This window comes from Berghia stephanieae, chromosome 5 (assembly GCF_034508935.2).
Source record: "Berghia stephanieae isolate SIO BIC M18660-M18661 chromosome 5, UCSD_Bste_1.3, whole genome shotgun sequence".
In the NCBI taxonomy this organism is placed as follows: Eukaryota; Metazoa; Mollusca; class Gastropoda; order Nudibranchia; family Aeolidiidae; genus Berghia; species Berghia stephanieae.
In genome coordinates, this window is record NC_088364.1 from 30,655,509 (window position 1) to 30,676,695 (window position 21,187).

The 21,187-nt window shown below is 36.6% G+C and overlaps 1 protein-coding gene across 2 annotated transcripts; it reads left to right on the forward strand.

The window, feature by feature from the left end:
• Positions 1-3,783: 3,783 nt before the first annotated feature.
• Positions 3,784-21,097, forward strand: LOC144972748 (alcohol dehydrogenase [acceptor]-like). Of its 2 annotated transcripts, none has more exons than XM_078914341.1 (3): positions 3,784-3,913; positions 11,616-11,786; positions 13,095-21,097. In XM_078914341.1, exons 2-3 carry the CDS (start codon positions 11,654-11,656, stop codon positions 14,804-14,806), a joined length of 1,845 nt encoding a protein of 614 aa, XP_078770467.1. In that variant the 5' UTR covers positions 3,784-3,913; positions 11,616-11,653; the 3' UTR covers positions 14,807-21,097. The 2 variants fall into 2 exon arrangements, with proteins under 2 accessions (XP_078770467.1, XP_078770468.1); XM_078914342.1 differs by lacking the exon at positions 3,784-3,913 and adding an exon at positions 7,566-7,623.
• The last annotated feature ends 90 nt before the right edge of the window (positions 21,098-21,187 follow it).

The window sequence follows — 21,187 nt, forward strand, 5'->3', positions numbered from 1 at the left end:
TTCCGGATGGCAATGTTATGAGCTTCTTAGCCAAGCGCATACTATCTATACCCGGCTGGCGGATGTAATGAGCAGGGACGGCTGGTAATAATGGGCAGGGTGGGCAAATACCAGCCTGTTTTTTTCAAGTTATAAGCTGTATTACCAGGTCCGAAATAATCTAATTTAAATGAGATAATTTTAAAAGTTAGTACTTAAACTTGATACTTCGTACTGAAATCAATTTGTATGTATTTTTGATAGATTGCGAATCACCATGCACCCCGTAATGCATAAACAGGATACGCTCCTGTTCTTTTTTATCACCCCCCCCCCTTTCCCAACCACTCCACTCCGCCCACATCGTCATCTCATCGCCTGACGGTGATTTTGCTGTCTGGCCTCTCTAGTTCTAGGTCGGGCTAATTCAAATGAGCCCACCTTATAAACCAGTGAACACTTAATAGAGATTTTGGCAAGCGAACTTTTTCTTATTTATTGCCTTACTTGTGCTGATACCATTGATGTAATAACATTGGGAAGGTTCCAGTATTGAATTAAATTTATCAATTTACTAATATTATATCAAGTTAGTATTAACTTGTGTTGTTTTAATATATTTGTTTATCCATTTAAATTATTTCTTTTTTTTCTCTCGTTTTCTTTAGTGCTTCTCAAAATTCGTTTATTTAAATTGTTGTCTTATTTGTTTGTTTGTTTGTTTGTTTGTTTTTTTTTTTGTTTTTTTTTTTGTTTTTTTTTTTTGTTGTTTTTTTTTTTTAACAAATTAATTTGTTCTCTTTTAAAAAAAAAATCTTTTAAGTAATTACCGTTGTATTTTTATTGCCAGACTAAATATTTTTGCAAAACAATGTATTTTCTATTGCATTCCCTCTAATAAAACACTTTTATTCAGAAGTCACGACTAAATAAATATATAAAATACAACCACCATTTTGGTTTACTCAACAATTGAATTAGTATACGAGAAATACTCTTCTGAGAAAGGAGAGAGTTGAATTCTAAGTTATAGAGGAAATAAAGACGTTTAACGGAAGGGTGGGCAGATTCCGTACTTGCCCGTCCTGAAGCTAATACATACATAAGATAGTTCGCGATGAAGAGGCGGGAAGATAGGGGTTGGTTGGGTAAGGAGTAAAGATAACACGGTCGTTATTGTTATAGTCTAACGAATGCACGAGGAGAGATTGGTAGCATTATTTTGTCTTAAATTGTATTGTATGAATTATTGGCGAAAGCCTAAGATTAAGTAAACTTTGTTTTTATTTGTCTTTTTTGACTATGGAACTGATACTTGTCATAGCAGACCTGCCTACTTGAAATAGGAAAATAAAAATCGTAGTTTTCAGGGTTGATAAAATCGTAGATATTTTAACTATCCTTTAAAAAAATCACCGGAATTTTCGTCTATTAAGGTATCAAATTTTAAAAAACGAGAAAAACTGATTGGAAACGTAATAATGATGGTGATGGTGGTGGTGGTAATAGTGATGGTGGTGGTAGTAATGATGATGGTAATATTATTATTGTTATTATTATTATTATTATTATTATTATTATTATTATTATTATTATTATTATTATTATTATTATTATTATTATTATTATTATTATTATTATTATTATTATTATTATTATTATTATTATTATTATTATTGTACGTATTGGTGGTATTACGATTGTTGTATTTTTGTGGTTATTAATGGTATCAATTTATTGTTTGGTTCCATTTACCATTTTTTCCACTTTCATGTATGTTGTCATCAAATTGTATGATTTAATGGCGAAAGCCTAAGATTAAATAAACTTTGTAATATCGTACGGTAATCATCATTGTCGACGACATCGTCGTTGCCATCATTATCATCATCATTAACAACAACAACAACAACAACATTAACACCAAGTACTACAATAGCAATAAAAACAATATCAACATCATCATATAATTTTCGTCATCGTCTCCACAACTATCATTCTAACCAACAGCACCACCAAAACCACTACCATAATTACATCCTCCCTCACCGTCTCCTCTTCCTCCTCCTCCTCCTTCTCCTCCTCTACCACCACCACCGGTACCACTATTCCAACCACTACCACCACCGGCACAATCATTCTAACCACCAAGAGAGCAGTAAAAATGATGCAATTTGAGCTCTGAATGAAACTCGAGTCATATCGCGGTTGTTGCTTCTCGATGAAAACTTTAAAGTTACTACGTACTTCTGAAAATGTAACAGAAATATCAATCTCTTTAATTTTTCGAGTGAACGAAATGTACTTGTATTGTCAAGGTGTTGTCGCATTTTGTCTCGTCGCTTTATTTTTTTGTTGTATTCTCTTTCGTGATTCCTTTTTGATTACGTTTGGAATAATTAAAATCTACTGGTATTGTCATTTCATTGTGAATGTGGTTATTTGTTGTTGAAATATTTTATTTTTTAAAATTTGAAATATATATATATATATATATATATATATATATATATATATATATATATGACCGAATCATCTTTGCCCCACCACTATAAATAGGCTAGAACCGCCACTGGTAATGAGCTATGCGTGCAGGTGAAATACTCACAACCTCCGCCTGCCGGATATTGATGGAACGAAATTGACGTATCGCAGCTCTTTGTTATTGTTTTTAGCCATCTATTGTTATGAGTAGTTCTCACTAAATTCTATTAAACGTTCAAATTTACACATAGTTTTGTGTGATTGTTTTATCTCCATGTTCTCTGATAATTCCATTTTTCATGTAACCGCGAGTCGCCATAAAAAATTGAATAACCATTCAATCGCTGCCATTGTCAAAATAACCGCAGAATTGTTCAACTGTTTCTTACAAACCCATGCTAATTTTCGTCGATATCAGCGACAAAGCAGTATTTTCAGCAGAGACAAAACGGATAGAAGCTGCTCTCTCTTTTTTTCTCCTAGAGAGACCGGGTTAAATAAAAAAAAAAAGCAGTTAGCTATCTCACTCACTTACTATCTCTAACGTATTCGTAAAAAACAACAACACATTTTTAACAATCCGGCTGGCGGTTTGTTGTGAGCGTTTTGGTTAAACACACACCACCAATCACGTACCAACACACCAAACTATGTGCAACCTTAAACGTTTGTAATCTGATTGATACCGATGTTTTGAGCTTAGTTAAACACTGATAACATCCGCTAGTCGGATATAACGTAGCAAAATTTAGTGAGAATAAATCACCAAATGGCTGTCTAAAATCAATAACAAAGATCTGAGGGACTTCAATTTTGTTTCTTCAATATGCAATCTGTGAAACGTTTTAGGTTACACACACTTTTATATAGATAGTTCGATGTTGACGTCACGCGGGTCTTTGTTTTTGTTTTTTGCCATCCGCGTTTATGAGTAATTCTCACTAAACTGTTTTAACCAGACTATTAACGATCATGGTTACACAAAGTTTTGTGTGTTGGTCCGTTATACTTTCGGATGACAATGTTGTGAACTTCTAAGCCAAGCGCATACTATCTATTGCGTTTCATCTGTCGAGTCATCTGTTGTGAGTTGCGAGTATTTTACCTAAATGTGTAGCATCAACGGAAGAAATTGGAGGTTGACAGTTTCATAGAACACACAACCACACACACACACACACACACACACACACACACACACATACACACGCTGCCTTGACATGTTATTTTTTCATCTACCAAAACAATGCTTGCGTAGCTTGAACCTGTCGACCCTTGAACTTACTATGCTTCACCTCACCCAAGGACGACTCAACCTTCACATTTCCACAACCACACAACACACAACACAGTTCACTTCACCTCATTCATTCAAAGTAGGCTAACCTCTTTCTTCTTACACATCGGATTTCTCGCATCGAGCCACCGGCACACCGAGGTGGTTTCCATTGTAAGTAAATTTTAACTTCAGAGTATAATGCCATTTCACTTAGGTTTATAAAATATATTTCCAAAGAAATGCTATATTCTACAAATGAGCGTGTAAAACCCAATGCATTCTTCACTTATCGATTTTATTTAAAACTGCCATGGACTAGGGCAAGTGTGTCAAGAACACTACAGTTCAGTATCAGTAGGCAGCAAATTAGGCTATTATTCCTGTGGGTAGGTAGGAATCGTTTATTTCTTGGATTTTGATTTCGTGTCTGCCTTAAATCAAATCCAATCCCATTTCCTATGTACCATGTATAGGCTTGCAATTATGACACATTCACATTTTTAGACATAAAAAAGACACAACCGCAAACTCGGGGACCCAAATAATTTTGGGGGTTTGGGAGGGGGGAAACTTTTTTTTTTAAAGTCTCTCCCCTCCCAAACTCCTAACTAGACTTTTTTTTTAAAGCCCCCCCCCCCCCCCCCTCCCCCTCCCAAACCACCAAATATATTTGGGTAACCGAGTTTGCGGTAGCGCCCAAAAAAAACCCTTACTGGTCGCCCTGACCCAATACAATAAGTCACCCCCCCCCCCCCCCCTCTTTCCATCTAGTTATAAATGTGTTTTGAAAATGTTATATAATTGAACATAAACGTCTCTGTTTAAACCCTGTCTAAACTATATTGATATTCTCTTAGGGGATAACATTCATTTGCGTCCGAGTTAAGTTTCAGTGTGAGGAATGCGTTTTAATTAACTTACCCAAATACACAACGCCGGTACCCGAGTCTTGTCATCATTTTTATAAAAATCGTGAACATTTATATAGCGCAATATCCGTTAAACGCACTCAAAGCGCATGACAAAGGGTCCCTGAACAACAGCAACACGTAACATATAGAACAACGCATGACGTTTGTGAGGTGATATGACAAAATGTTTTCCCCGAGAGAACGCTGTTAACGGCCAGGTACTCATTTTACACCTGAGTAAGGTGGAGAATGTGAGTAAAAAGTCTTTTCCAAGGACTCAAATACGCACCGGACCCAGGAGCTTCCGATCCGAAAGCGAGTGTCATACCACAAGACCACATAGCCACATTACAAGAAAATACCTCAGATTTACAATTCTGTACCAAATTTGTTGTGTGTGTTTTTTTCACTTAATTTGCATTTAACCATGCTTAATTTCAATAATTTGAATACTATCATAGTTCTTGAATGAATATATAGTGCGTTTATGTAAGCTAAACATTACAGTGGGCAAATATAAATACTTTGACCGGGTGGGGAATCCGACCTCCCATAGTGGACAGGGAGGTACTTGTTGCGTCTTCTATACCCCTATATCTACCTGCTATCCAATTCCCTTCTGTCTTTGTCTTGGAATGAAATTACTTAGTTTTGTCCTGACCCTGGCCGGCACTGGCGGTCGGTCAATAGAGCGAAGTTGTTTTGTGCCGCCCTATATTTTCCGTAGATTAGCATGTCAACCAAACAAAAAACTTCAATTTTACAATTTTGATAAAATTAAAAATTTAGCACATACTGCTTTTTGTTTTGAATTTAATATTTGATTACTCGTGCGTCGCTCCGCGAAGGTAGCGTCAAATCGGCACGTTTCATCTTTTCCCCGTTGCCTGCGCGGGGTGACAATGAGCGGAGGGTGTGGTGTGGTGGGGAAGTTTTTTTGTTTATATGAGCCAGTCTTCGTTTGGCCGTCCTGTCCTTATCCTATACTCCGTTGTACCTTGAAGAAAGTTAGTTACTACTCCCCAATCTCCCTCCACCCTCCCTCCCCAACTAACTATTGTCTTTCACTGCTAAAATAATTAGGCCAAGACGGCCAATCTAGCGATGCACGCCCTGAGGTCCTACTTGGGATAAATTAAAACCATATCAGTTTTATCACTGAAAGAAGAGGCTTTGCTTCACTTAGATATACGGATGAAGAGAATGGCAATAAATATATATTTTATCATTGTTTGTTTTGCTTAAATATATATTAAATATAAAAAAGAACAGTAAACAAATATGCACCGAGAAGAGCCCCATGGTACTATAAATAAAAATCCCTGACCCCACGGAGTCCTTCATCCCCGCACACTCCCAACGATCCCTACTCAACTTGTATTGTGTGCATTGTCTAATACTAATAATAGTATAATTATAAAGATGTCGCTGATTGTGTGTGAAGTTAACAAGTGCTTTGCGTTTGGAATTAAATGTGGATTTTTAAATTCTATTATTCTAAAGTTGTGTGTCATACCGTTAGTCGTTAGTATTCAGAGAAAAGTAAAATCGCTGTTGTCATTGTTTATGAAACCTACCTGTTTTTATCTTGAATCATTTTATTTTAAAAAGTTATTTCTGTAATTTGTAACCAATCATGAATCATGTTGATTTTTTAATTGATAATCAATTCCGACACTTATCCCCTCAAGAGAAAATAGTGGTGAAAGATTTAGGTCCACACAAACCAGTGAATTTTAACTTAGTTTCTAACACTCCGAGGAGACAGCGCCGATTGAATAATGATTATTTTTAAAATGTTGAATGGCTTACTGCCAGTGAAATCCGTAAAACGCTTCATTGTTTTTATTGCTTGATTTTTGGTGATGTATGCTATAACGGCAACAGGAGGATTCAGTGATATTGCGCACATCTCTCAGGCACTGAAGAAACATTCTGAATCAAATAGCCATGTCACAGATGCTGTTAAATATAAACTTTTCAACGTTGTAGATATAAGAAATCAGTTGGAAACAGGACATGCTGCGTCTGTGAGTCGTTATAATGAACAGGTGAAAGTTACCAGACAAGTTTTGTCCAAGATAATTGATGCTCTTTTGTGAGTACGTCTCGTTAATATTCTAACACACACACACACACACACACACACACACACATACACGCACACACAAATACACGCACATATATGCAAACAATTGCAATACCGCCCTCCACACACACACACACACATACAAAGTAGGTCAAATTAAGTTAAATTAACTAGACCAATAAAATTTGATTCTGTATTTCGGATTTGTGCCGCCTTAAATACAATGTGACCAACCGCCCCTGCTGGCCGGAGTCCTTGGCTGGGAGGAAAACAGTCGAATATATAGTTATAGTTTTAGGAGATGATATTTTTAAAATGTCAAATCATCTCTTTGTTATGTACTGTTTTTCTTTTTATTTTTAACATTTGATTTGTAAACTGCAATTTCTCTAATGTGATCTTATGCTGGCGTCTGGATGAGACGTTTAGGTGATCCCAAACTAAATACACCGCTAGTGTGATCTTGGAATCTAAATATGTTTCCTATTTGAACCATTATACTTTGTCTTACTTATTCCTCAAGTCCTTTTAATTGTACATCTAGTATTTTTTTTCTTCCAATTTTAATGCTTTTTACTGGCGCTGATATGACCTAAATGTTTTGCAATTGCCGTAAAACCCTGAAAAAAAAACAAACATAAAGACTTGTAGTGTATAATATATTCTGAATCTTTCCCTAAGGCGAACTATTTACGACATAGTCTATTACTTTTACTACTTTAAGCGTTTGAGATACATTCTGTCAAAGTTGACATTAGCGAGCGAGGTCAGAAACCTAAAGAGTGATAATAATGTGTAGTAATCGTGTTGTATCTGACCTCAGCTTAATGTTACTGGATAAGGCATTTTGCAGTTTGCAGACATTATTATAGTCTACTCGGGTAAGATTTAATATTGAACGAGATAGAATTAGAATGATGGAGAATTAGAATGATGGACATTTGAAAATAACAGGCAAGTAGCATGCAACTTTTATTCGATGAAATGAGAATTCGGTTCAATGTGTCAATTTGAAGGAAAACGAATGTGTCATTCGCGTGTGTAACCAACCTTACATGGGTTAATATCATTGATAGGTCACATGAAATCCTCTAAATTATTCTGTGTGCATCAGAACAAATGCCGTAAACCAGAGAGATGTTAGGATTTCTATATTATCAGCGTAATCTTACCCTGTTATTCGAGTTGACAGAGATGGTCAATGACTGAGATAAGTGGCATTGTTGGCATCAGTTTGTGAAGACTATGGGTTAAGGGTGATACCCATTGATGATCCTGGTATGTTTGGCGTTAACCATTTTAAATCTTTAGACACTATTTAAAGTCGGGTTGATTTTTCATGTTTATTTCCCTATTTAATGACGAGCTTCTTCAATAGAAAATGCGATTAGAACATTAAAAAAATTGTTCATTCTCTCGATAGTCACAGTGTGGCCGAAAACCAAACTGGCCTTTCATTCATTATTGAAAACAATGTTTTCGTTTCTTGTCAATCCCTTGACTGCCGAAACGCTATTTCCATTGTGCGTTTGTTGTCTCTGCTACGTGTGCTAAGAGAATAAATTTGTCCCGTCATTATTAAGTCAATGAGATTGTAGATGTCCCTAACTTTTAACAATAATATGGTTCATGCCCATCCAAAAATATAAAAATTACTTATCATTTCAAATAACAATGGACTTGGATTATTATTTTTAAAATCGTTATCTAAATCACACACCGATCACATGGATAACAATAAAACACGGAGATAGCAGGTTGGGAAATGAATGTTCACCAAGGCATGATATTGACCAAAAAAAAACGCAAACATTTGAAGACTATGTTGCGAGTGTGAAGCGTATTGAACAACTAACTGACCAATTAGAGATGTGCTCATAAACGGATGGACCTAAATAAAAAAACAATGTAATGAACACACCTTCACACACCCTTCCCAGCACCCTCCAAGATCCAGTTTCTTACAGAAAGGATGTGCCAAACATTTATCTGTCGTCCATTTGGTTTTCAAGTGACGTATTATTGTTTGTATTGTTGTTTTTTGATTGGTCGTAAAAGGGTTTTTAGCCCCATGTTTGGTATTTTGGTATTGTTTAAAGCTGTTTTACTCATATTTATTTATTACTTTTTACAGTCCACATATTCTAGCAGCTTTGTAGCACTGAAATCTGTGCACAAACTATATTGTGAAATAAGTGGGTGGATTAAAAAGTATGAATCAAAGCCGGGTTTGGTCAATAATATGATCTTGGTTTAAGGTGTCTTTCCCCAGATATAACAACTCATGCAATATCGGCAAGCGATCAAAATATGTTATAATAAAGTAAAAGTAGTAGAGCGGGTCGGAGGCTATGAATTAATTCAATAGAGTGGTGAAATCGTAGGCAGTGTTATGATGAATGAATAGTCATCCCTTTGAAATAATAAACTGACATGTACGAGGTATGTTTCAGGATTAAGTTTCCCTGTCGCATTGTACTCGTATAATATTATGAATAACCTTGTATTTGGTTCCAACAATTCCCTCGATTATCTCTCGAGAAGCTCGTTCACAACTCTAAACTTGTGAACAGGGGCATTCTGTTGATGCAGAATACACCTCGTTCAAGAAAAGTGTGTCTCTTTTTTCATATATCGCTAACTTCAGTTTGTCTTTAAGAACGAATCGGTAATAGTTTCCATAAACAGTTTAACCAGGTGGGACAGGCCGGTTCGGTATAATGCCACGTGTCCCGAAAAAAAAAAAACGATGTTCATCACTTTCTTCTCTCCTTGTTTCCTGCATGCCAGATCTCCCATCTTCAACTTCCCTGACCTACCTTCTAACAGTTTGAATTGAAGAAGCATTGTGCTCCACAATTTAAAAAAAATGTCTCTGTGTATTTCAACAGCAGACTTGCAGAGAAGAGTTGAAAATTTGATGACAACCCGAACATCGTAACGCGAGACAACCAATATAGGCCTACGTGAAATTTGGCATCGAGATTTCATAAATATGACGTCATATTGCCTCAAATGTTGGTAGTTTTAGATTGCTTATGAGCGAAAATGCAGAAGAAGGAAACTTAATTCAGAAACAGACATCATACATTTACAGTCCACAGCTTCTAGCAGCTTTGTATCACTTTGACATATACACTATGAGTGTTAGCAGGAGTCATGACCTTGATAAAGTAACGTCCATCTCCCATAGGTAATAAAAAGGCTCAATGATTTTATGATGATAGTGAATACAGCTAGATCGATTCATGCAATGTCAGCTTCAACGATGAATACATTTTTCACAAATCTTAGAAAAATTATTTAGATAGGGAGGACAACAGAGGGAGGATTTGTGATGATTGATGGATTAATAATAACCCAGTCTAGTGTTGAGTCCATAACCCGTTTCTATGTAGGCGGACTAGCGCTTAGTCTCTGACTTTAGTCAAAAACTTGAAAAAAATCGCTTTTTATGTGAGCTGACCAATCAAGTCCCAGACCAAAATCAAGACAGCTTCGGACAAAGATTTGCCAAGTTTAAGTCACTTGCTCGAGTCTAACTTCATCCTTAGTCTCTGACTAGTTACTAGGATACATGATAGCGTTGACAAGATAGATTGAGAGAGCTTCGAATCGGAAGAAAAATACGTCGGTTACGAATGACAGAGGCAAAACATGTCTTTTGCAGGTCGTCAATATGACATGACCTGATTCATCATGTGACTATGGCAAAAGTATATTCAAGTATGAAACGGAGCGAAATATATCTATACCGGATGTGTTGCTAATTTCCTCTTTCAAAATATTTTGCGTTGAAAGTATGAAGACTGAAGCGAGCTTGATGATACCAGCCCAAAATAACCTAATTTGTCGCCGTCCTTAAAATTCTTACTTCTAGGCGAGCCTAGCTATTGAGAAACTAGAACACGTTAATGAAATTCGATTTTAAGTCATTTGCTTCGCTCAGGCTTAAGACTAGGAGGTCATTTACTAGACTAGTAAAGAACTAATTCTAGTCCACTTACATAACAATGGGCCCGTGAGAATAACTCTGTCATGTGTCAGAATTGTTCTGCACATCATTTTTCTGTGTTTACGGCATTAAAAAGATATTGCGCCCTTCCGCCATGGCATCATTAGATACCGTCGCCTAGGTATTTCATGAAGGAATATATAAATCCATCAAACAAGAAGTCTGATATCAACAGTAATCAACCATGTTGTCCAAGACATAATATGGCGGTTATTTTTTATGTTGTCTTTACTATTGCCTTCTTGAACAAGGAAGACCCGGCTACCCGATTGCTACTCGACAGTTGAAAGAAATGTGACCCCACAAGTAATCAGACAGTCAATTTTACGTTGAGAATCTGGTTTGTTAAAATATTCTCAAACTTGCCAACAAATAGCATTTTTAGGTTCTCTTAACAATGCTGTAATCTAGATTGTTTCAACTGAAAGCGCAATGTTGATTTTGCCACTTTGCATGAAGTGAATTGGTGACGGGTACAAAGTTGATTAAAAAATGTAAGTGATTGATAGCCTTTGCTCCGATTTAGGTTAAGGGCTTAAGTAAGCAAGTACTGATGCGAACTAATTTTCTTTTTTGAAAAGTTTACTTCATACTGGGTTTAACTCTCTCCTTACCGATCATTTTCAGTATTTTCCCCAAAAATGGCAGGCCTACCCAGCAGAAAATTGCTTTTATAAACTCAAACAATCTCTCTACACAACAACTTTATGTTTTTATTAATTAAACAGAGATCATTGTGATCCGCAAAAGAAATCTGAATAAGAAAATATGTACCTATGTTGTGTCGTAACAAATGTGATGATTTTGCTGTCGGTGGTAAGTAGAGGGTTAACCATTTTCTTTTGTATTTTACACCAGAAAACTACACCGTGAGAGGACACATCATTGATTTCAACATGTCCAGTCTGTGGATACTGGCCACGTTTGTTTTGGTACCTTTCCTCAGTTACCTTGTATTTCAACTTAGCTCTCAGTTTAATCAAACCAAACTGAAATTGGAACCGAATGGGACATATGACTATATTATAGGTAAGACAAAAATTTCCAAGTTTTAAAAATGTTCAATGTATTCCGGGATGAAAATGCCGAATGGATAAAGCGTTCCATTATTCGTCGGAGGAATCAATTTCAGGCCTAGCATCTGCATATTATGTCTTTGTTTCGTGGACAAGAAACAGAACCCCAGATTTCCAGTTGCTAATGAAATGTACTTCGGCTGATGCATTGGATATATTTTATAGATATTCTAATATAAAGTTCAAATTAAGCCATAGGGATATTTTTTGGAGTTTTTCCACAATTACGATGTTTGTCAATTTAATTTCAACAATGTAAATAACCTTTTTTAAGTTAAAAATCAGAATCATCTCAAACTTTAAGTGGATTTGTCTTGAGCAGAATGTTAATTTTAAAGATTTAGAATTCATTCAACGATCTTCTTTACACTATCCAGGGTAGCCAGACACCTAATGCATGGCTAATAACTATTTCGTATAATTTCTGTCATCTGCATTTTTTTGCGGCCGCAAATATCAGGGCGATCCGCAAAAATTGGCAAATCGCGTGGCAAATTTTGGGGAAAAAAATAAGCGAAAACAAAATAACGAAAAAAAAGTGCGAAACTTGAGAAATGTTGCAGCTTTGCCTGGGCCCACAGAGTTCTGTGCCTGGACCCAAACCAATGGAAGCTACTCTCTACGGATATTGATCCTTTAAAATATTCCTCAGCATGAGTTCACGAGGTATGTTGAGAAACTGGGGCCCAGTGCTGTGAGAGAGTCTGATACTGGAATTATAGATCTGACCCTATTTTGGAAGTCTGTGGCAGATTATGTTCCAGTTCTAGCTGCATTTGCGTCCCGGTATGCCTTCTCAACATGCTCGTCATCTGATGCTGAGCGAAGTTTATCTCTTTGCAATCTTGTCTTGTCTTCCAGAAGGCGTAGACTCACAGAAAACAACATCAAAGGACTAGTTTTCCTTTCCTACAATAAGTTTATCGATGCCTCTTTTTTGAGTAGTAAAAGAAAACTAGGCCTTTGATGAGTCTGACTTTGGGTCCCGATTTGGCAAAAAATGCAGATGACAGAATAATTTACCAGACGTTTCTGACCTACGGTCCGTCAGTTATATTCTAAAAGTTATATAAACATAGGAAATACCGGTAGAATAAAAATGACTGAAGGCACATACACACACACACAAACACACACACACACACACTCTCTCTCCCCCCCCCCCTCTCTCTCTCTCTCTCTCTCTCTCTCTCTCTCTCTCTCTCTCTCTCTCTCTCTCTCGTCATAACAATATAATTTTGATTTCATTGTTCTTTTCCAGTGGGAGCAGGATCTGCTGGATCAGTCGTAGCCAATCGCCTTTCTGAGGACAGTGACGTCAGCGTTCTGTTGTTAGAAGCGGGGGCAGATGACAGAGGAAATCGAGCCACGGTGGTTCCAGCTTTAGCTACTCTGCTTTGGTTAGGGGATTCAGCTTGGAGACGGAAAACAGAGCAGAAGGACGGTACCATGGAAGGATTTGAAGATAACCGGTCTTTTTGGCCTAGTGGAAGACTTCTCGGAGGTTCTAGTTCAGTGAATATCATGGTTTATACGAGGGGATCACGTCATGATTATGACAAATGGGCAAAATACACAGGGGATCAAACCTGGGACTACCAACACGTCTTATCATACTTTAAAAAGAGTGAACGTGTGATAGAAAAGAGTCTGAGAAAGTCTCCTTACCACAGTACAGAGGGATTGATGCCTGTTTCGATGAATAAAAAAGGTTCCATGTTGATCATTGATAGAGTTGTGGAGGCATTTCAAGAACTGGGTTATCCGCTCAATCCAGATTACAATGGAGAAAGTATGGACGGTATATCGTATAGTCAAGTAAACATAATGAACGGAGAGAGGTTTAGTGGATCGAGATCTTTTATCCATTCTGCGTTGGCGCGAGACAATCTAGATGTCATTGTCAATGCTCATGTCACAAAAATCCTTATTGAAAATGATAAAGCTCAGGGCGTCAGTTTAGTTGCCAACGGTAAAACGATCGAAGTGAAAGCACGGAACGAAGTTATTATTTCTGCCGGCTCTGTTGCTTCACCTCAGATTCTCATGCTGTCTGGAATTGGACCGAAGACGCATTTGACAGAATTGGGTATATCTGTGGTCAAGGACCTTCCTGTTGGTCAAAATCTACAAGATCACATCATGTTTCCTGTTTCATTTTCCATCAATGAATCAATTTCATTTCCTTTAAAAATGGGACAAAATGTCGTGCCTTTTTTAAAATATGCGATTCCGTCTTTATTTGAGTATTTTTTCTTCCGCACTGGAATATTGAGTATAAATGGTGTTCCTTCTGTAGCGTTTGTCCACACTAACCCAGATAAAAGTCGTACAGAAGGACCGGACCTTCAATTTCACATGTCACCAGCGTCGTTGCCTGCTTTTATTATGGACTTCCTGCACGCCAAAGAGTCTCTAAAGCAAGATTTGGCACCCGAGAGGGATATTCATGACCATGGTTGGACTTGTTATCCAACCCTGCTCCGACCAAAAAGTAGAGGCAGTGTCACTCTTCGTAACCGTGACCCCACGACCTCTCCAGTCATTCAACCCAACTATTTGGATCACCCAGATGATCTTGACCGTATAGTAAAAGGCGTAGAAGAATGTCTTAAGAGCAGCCACACTAAGGCAATGAAACGTATAGAATCGAAGTTAATTGATACAAAACCGCCTAAAGCTTGTCAGCAACATATGATGGGATCGAAAGAATATTGGGCTTGTTTCATAAAACTCATTCCCATTACAGTTTACCATCCCGTGGGTACTTGCAAAATGGGTCCTTCAGATGACCCTACGTCTGTTGTAGATACGCAATTAAGGGTCAAGGGCATCAAAGGTCTAAGAGTTGTGGACGCGTCCATTATGCCTTTCATAATTTCTGGTAACACGCATGCGCCAACTACAATGATTGCCGAGAAGGCAGCAGATTTAATAAGGGGGCGGAAACCACTGCCGCCTTCAAACGTTTAAAATCCTACAGAAGGTTTATGTTTATGTTGAATATCATTGAAGTGGGATCAAATTGTATTCCGTCTAAATCCGAAGAGGAACAGACAACTATATAGTGTCAGCTTTAAAATGATTTATTGCCATTCTTGAGGTCGCCTGCGTGTCCAGCCTTCCACTAGGGTTTTTCCTCCAGGGCCCGTTTTCATGAACGAGGACTAGATTTAGTAATTGACTAGTCAAGTAACAATCCAAGAGCTGTTTGAAAAGGCAAGAGACAGGGAGGAATGGAGAGAGATAATTCATGCAGTATCCGAAGCCTGGACCAGGCATGGAACCTAGAAGAAGAAGAAGTCAAGTAAATGACTAGCTAGTCTTAAGCCCAAGCGAAGCAAGTGTCTAAAAATATCGGATTTCATGAACGCTTTCTAGTAATGGACTATTTTGTCATTGAGACATCGTAACCCGAGATTGAAAGTCAACATCACCTCTCAAGTGCACGAAAACAGGTTAAGATACACTTACGATATACTAACTTTCATACTTACAACGCAAAAGATTTTCAGAGAGGAAATTACAACACGTAATGTTGACTGTCAACTGTTATAGACTGCAATGATGTCCATCGCCGAATCAAAGTTTCTTGGGCCGAATGTCAAGTCTATATTTAGAACAATGGCAGTGTCATTGAGATATCGTACTCTGAGATTGAAACTCCAAGAAATTGAACAAAATAACAAACAAACAAAACAAAAGCAAATAATTACACAAAAGAGAAATTGTGTTCTGATGAATCACATTATTTCAATCAATTGCAATATCAACAGAATAACTTTTGTCTCCCTTGTTGTTTTTTGACGCAAAACCTTTGATTTATGAGTCTTTCTCATTCAGTCTCAATGACCGAGCCAATAAATTCAATTTTTTAAACTTTTTACTCACAAAGATTACTTTCGACGATCTGCACTTATCTAATAGTTTTTTAAAGCCAGTGTCAATGGCAACAGGACACTTTTTACTCCAACATCCCAAAAGGAAATTCAAAAGGAAACTGAAGAGCTGTTCCGATGAGCAGCTACTCCAATGAATGATAAATAATAATTTTTTAATGTGTGTGTGTGTGTGTGTGTGTGTGTGTGTGTGTGTGTGTGTGTGTGTGTGTGTGTTTGAGAGAATGTGTGTGTCCGTGAGTATGTGTGAACGTTGAAATGTTCGTGAGTGCAATCATGCTGTGATGGATGAAATGAAATATATTATATATTTTGCATGTCTTTGTAATGCGTCCTTAACACTATTATTATTATTATTACTATTATTATTATTATTATTATTATTATTATTATTATTATTATTATTATTATTATTATTATTATTATTATTATTATTATTATTATAAATATGTATCTATGTGTATGCACGCGTGTGTATGTATGTGAGCGTATGTAGTTTGATATTATATTTATGTGTTAAGTTATGGTGCATTTTGTCAATGCAATATTATTTGTCTTGAGTTATGATTTGTACGTATACATTTCAGCATTTCCGATGACGTCCATTTTTGCCATGATGTTCAAAAAGATGAAATATTTTCACTGTGCTTTTTAATACTTTTTACCTTAGATATATATGTCTTTTTGTCGTGGTTCTTAATATTGACCAAGCAAGAGAAAGGAAGTTATTGTCCATCGCATGACAAGAAAATATTAATGATTATTAAATGTTATGGATGATTGATGTTTATTAAGCTTTAAGAAGGTGACTGTTGAATTGTTTTCTACAAAATTTGTTACTTTGACATTTTGTGGGGACATCAAAAGCGGTAATTATGAATGAAATCCAGATGTAATCACGGAAAGAATTACTATGACGCTAGTCAAACCATTTCAAAGCCATGATGACTGAAGCCAGTTATTTTCCATAATTCTTTATAGTCATTTTTCCATGTTATTATATTATGCGTAGTAAACAACAAGGAAAACGCGTGGACTGGGTGGAGTCCTTTGACCTCTCATTGTGGACAAGAGGTCACGCCCTGCATCTTCTATCCCTTTACATTTGTTTTCCAAGTTGCTTTCTGCCTTTGTCTTGGGATGGGATTATCTGGTTTTGTTTGGCTTTTGCTGGAGACCTCAGTTGGTAGGGAAACAGTCATATGTTTAGTATTAGTTTTGGGAGATGACTTCTTCCCCTTGTAAATCATCTCTCTATTTTGTATTGTTAGTTATGTCTTCTGTTTTAGATATATATTCTATTGACATTTATTTGAGTGTATCTCTCCCATTGGGATCCTGTGCTGGTGTCTGGATGAGACTTTAACTAAGTTTTATCCTGACCCTGGCCGGAGTCCGTGACTGGGAGGGAAACATAGTATAGTTATAGTTTTGGGAGATGATATTTTTTCCTTGTAGACCATTCCTCTGTTATGTTGTGTTAACATTTGAGTGTCTGGGTGGGGATCCTGACCTCCCATAGAGGGCAGGGAGGTACATGCTGTGTCTTCTATCCCTTTGTATCTGATTTCCAATTGCTTTCTGTTTTTGTCTTGGAATGAGATAACTAAGTTTTGTCCTGACCCTGGCCGGAGTCCTTGACTGGGAGGGAAACATAGTATAGTTATAGTTTTGGGAGATGATATTTTTTTCCTTGTATATCATCTCTCTGTTATGCATTGTATTATGTTTAGTTTACATATTATATTATACGATTGGTAAACATTTGAATGTATTCCTCTTAGTTGGGACCTGTGCTTGTGTCTGGATGAGACTTTTAGGTGATCTCAAACTAAGTACTTTGATGTTATGCTCTTGGAATCTACATCTGTTTCCTATTTGAACCAGTTCCCCTTTGTCTTACTTTTTCTTTTGTGCTTTAATTGTAATTCTAGAACTTTTTACTATCCCATTTTCTTCCTTTTTACTAGCGCTGATATGACCTTAATGTGTTGCAAGCGCCGTAAAACTCTTAAAAACAAAACAAACATTTGAGTGTATTCCTCTTAGTGGGATCTTGTGCTGGTGTCTGGGTGAAAATTTTGGTAATCTCAAATTAAGTACATTGATAATGCTCCCATAGGGAGGCACTTACTGTTGTCTTCTATCCCTATGTTTCTGTTTTCCAACATGCTTTCTGTCTTTGTCTTGGAATGAGATTTCTTGGTTTTGTCCTGAATCTACATCTGTTCCCTATATATACCATTCCCCTTTGTCTTACATTTTCCTCAAGTCCTTTTAATGGGACATCTAGAATGATTTTACTATCCAATTTTCATCCTTTTTAATGGCGTTGATGACCTAAATGTCTTGCAAGCGCCGTAGAACCCTTAAAAACAAAAACAAACAAACCATTCCCCTATTGTTTAATTTTATAGAGTACCTTTACGTGTAATTATATAATACTTTTACTATCCCATAATCTTCATTTTTACTGGCGCTGAAATGATTTAAACTTGTCGCAAGCGCCTAAAATCTTTAAACAAAAAAAACATGAAGAAAACTCATATAGATATTCCTGTTTCGTTGCATTAAAGGGACCGTAATATTTGGCTGCTCTAGTTTGGGTAGGATACTTATCTATCACAAAGTACAGATCTTACAAGAAATCTAGCTGTTTTCAAGGAGATAATCACTATGACGCAAGTCAGCCATATCAAAACCGTAATGACCTAAGCCAATTGGATACAATAGTCTGATGTCACGTCGCCCAGCACCGGCGGCCATCGTGGTTCTAAATAAAGAAAATCGGTACTTATTATTCTTCAGGCTGGCTAGAACTTTTCCTATGTCTTGTGATCAGAATGTACAAAAGTCAAAACATGATCATATTTATAATGTTTTTCTCCTCTGGATACACTTTTATGCTTGTCGAATAAAAAAAATATTTCATAAGGGCGTCCGCCATTGTTCCAGTTACTGACATGGCGGTTTTTTGCACACAAAAAAATCCCAAATTTTGCAAGCTAAAAACAGCAAAATTTGCAAAAATTTTGCAAAAAATTGCGATTAATTTTCCTAAAAACCCATAATTAGTTCATGAAAGAGAAAGGTATTTGTTTGTTTTTAAGGTTTTCACTGCACTTGCAACAAATGTAAGGTCATATCAGCGCCAGTAAAAAGGAAGAAAATGGGATCTAGTAAAAAGTTCTAGAATTACAATTAAAGTACCCAAGAAAAAGGAAAAACACGGTATCAGTGTACTTATTTTGAGATTATCTAAAAGTTTCGTCCTGACACAAGAACAGGTCGCCCGAGTGATGATAATGACAATTTGTCAAAAAGGAAGAAAATCTACCGGCCCGTCAGTCAAGCCCTAATCTAATGCAATTATAACATAGCTATTCATAGTTATTTAATATATTATTAGTCCTAAAGCACTTCCGGTCATTAGACACATCCTGACCTTTTGCAAATATAATTTAATGAATTTCCAATTAAACATTTTAGAGGCCTATAATGTCGCCCACTATATCAAGAGATTATGATAAACTTTTGGCCAAAAGACCAGGAGGTATTTGTTTTTACATAACAAACCCGGCTAGTGTCTGTATTATTGCAACCTTGTGACGATGCAGCTTATAAATAAGAATCTTTAATCGATTGCAAAACATATTCCATCAATAAAGCAAATTTAAATTAGCCTGTAAACAATCATTTCTTAAATCGATCAGACTAACTCATTATCTCTCTATTACCAAATGATATCTATAAACATAATATGAAGATAGAAGAGTGGCTGAGAGAGAGAGAGAGAGAGAGAGAGAGAGAGAGAGAGAGAGAGAAAGAGAGAGAGAGAGAGAGAGAGAGAGAGAGAGAGAAAGAGAGAGAGAGAGAGATTGATGAATTGATTGTTAATTTTTTTAGAAATTGTTTTATAATTAGACACAAATTGTAATGAATTCTATTAACAAATTCAGAACAATCAAGCACAAACAAAAACAAAACAATAATTTAAAAGGAAGAAAAAAGATGACACGCTCATAAAACGTATAAAATAGCCAAATTAATGTACTATCGTACTATCGTGCTACAGCTAAAAAGTACACAAATATTTACACCCATTTGCTCCATCCCCTTCCCTTTCGATCATCTTCTCATCCATGGTCACCATGTGTCTTGTGCTACTTTTGACATTTGGCGCCAGTGTGTCTAGACTAACGTCATAAATAAAGGAGTGTCACCAAAATTCATACAACTGAGCAGAGGTGTCAAAAAATGAGAAAAGGCATATTGTTTTTTCCCCCTGAACTACCATTGAAGAGTATTGTATTCCACGATTCTCATCATGTCATTTTACATGTTATTATATGATGTGTAGTCCTTGTAAACCATAAGGCAAATGAAGCCGGAGTGTATTCCTGTTTTAGTGGCATTCATTAAAGGAATAGTAACAATTGGTTGTCTTCCTTTGGGTAGGACGCATGTCATTTGCAAAGTACAGATCTAAGAGACCAGTTGCACAGTGACTGCTGGGTGGACACAGGACTCTCTGGGTGGGGATCCTGACCTCCCATAGCGGGCAGGAAGGTACATACTGTGTCTTCTATCCCCTTATATCTGTTTTCCAACATGCTTTCTGTCTTTGTCTTGGAATGAGATTACTTGGTTTTGTCCTGGCTCTGGCCGGAGTCCTAGCTGGGAGGGAAACAGTCAAATGCATAGTTATTGTTTTGGGAGATGATATTTTTTTCCTTGTAAATCATCTCTCTGTTATGTATTATTATTTTTATTTTGAATGTATAATATAAGCATTTGAGTGTGTTCCTCTTTGTTGGATTTTGTGCTTGTGTCTGGATGAGACTTGTAGGTGATTTCAAACTAAGTACATTGGTGGTATGCTCTTGGAATCTACATCTGATCCCTATTTGTTCTCAGTTCCCCTTTGTCTTACTTTTTCTTGGGTGCTTTAATTGTAATTCTAGAACTTTTCACTATCCCATTTTCTTCCTTTTTACTGGCGCTGATATAACCTAAATGTGTTGCAAGCGCCGTAAAACCCTTAATAACAAACAATAACATAACGACACAGGACTCTGAAAATGTGCTTCTTGGAGATTACTCAGCGCACATCAGTTAATTAGCTGATGTGCTCCGAATTATCTATAAATTGCTGTAATACAATGTGTGTTATCAAATAGTTTCCGAAACCGTTCATTCAAAGGTTGAACTTCTTGTGACCTATACTATTCTATGTATAACTGAGTTGTGGTTTCATTTTTAATAATTACATTATACTTTTTAATAAGAAATAAGAATTTGTTTATTATCAGATAAAGTTGTTCAGTTGTTGACAATAAAAATAACCTTGCTGACGGGTAATAAACTATGTTTGTTTCTTTTTTTACAAATAATTGTCCTTTTCAATTTAATGATGGTTTGATACACTGGAGTCCTTTGGTAACCTCTTAAATAG

Excerpts from the sequence above, each read along its gene's own strand:
- LOC144972748 (XM_078914341.1), top strand. The coding sequence starts at position 11,654 with ATGTCCAGTCTGTGGATACTGGCCACGTTTGTTTTGGTACCTTTCCTC. Across the intron at positions 11,787-13,094 it reads GACATATGACTATATTATAG|TGGGAGCAGGATCTGCTGGA; the intron begins GTAAGACAAAAA and ends GTTCTTTTCCAG.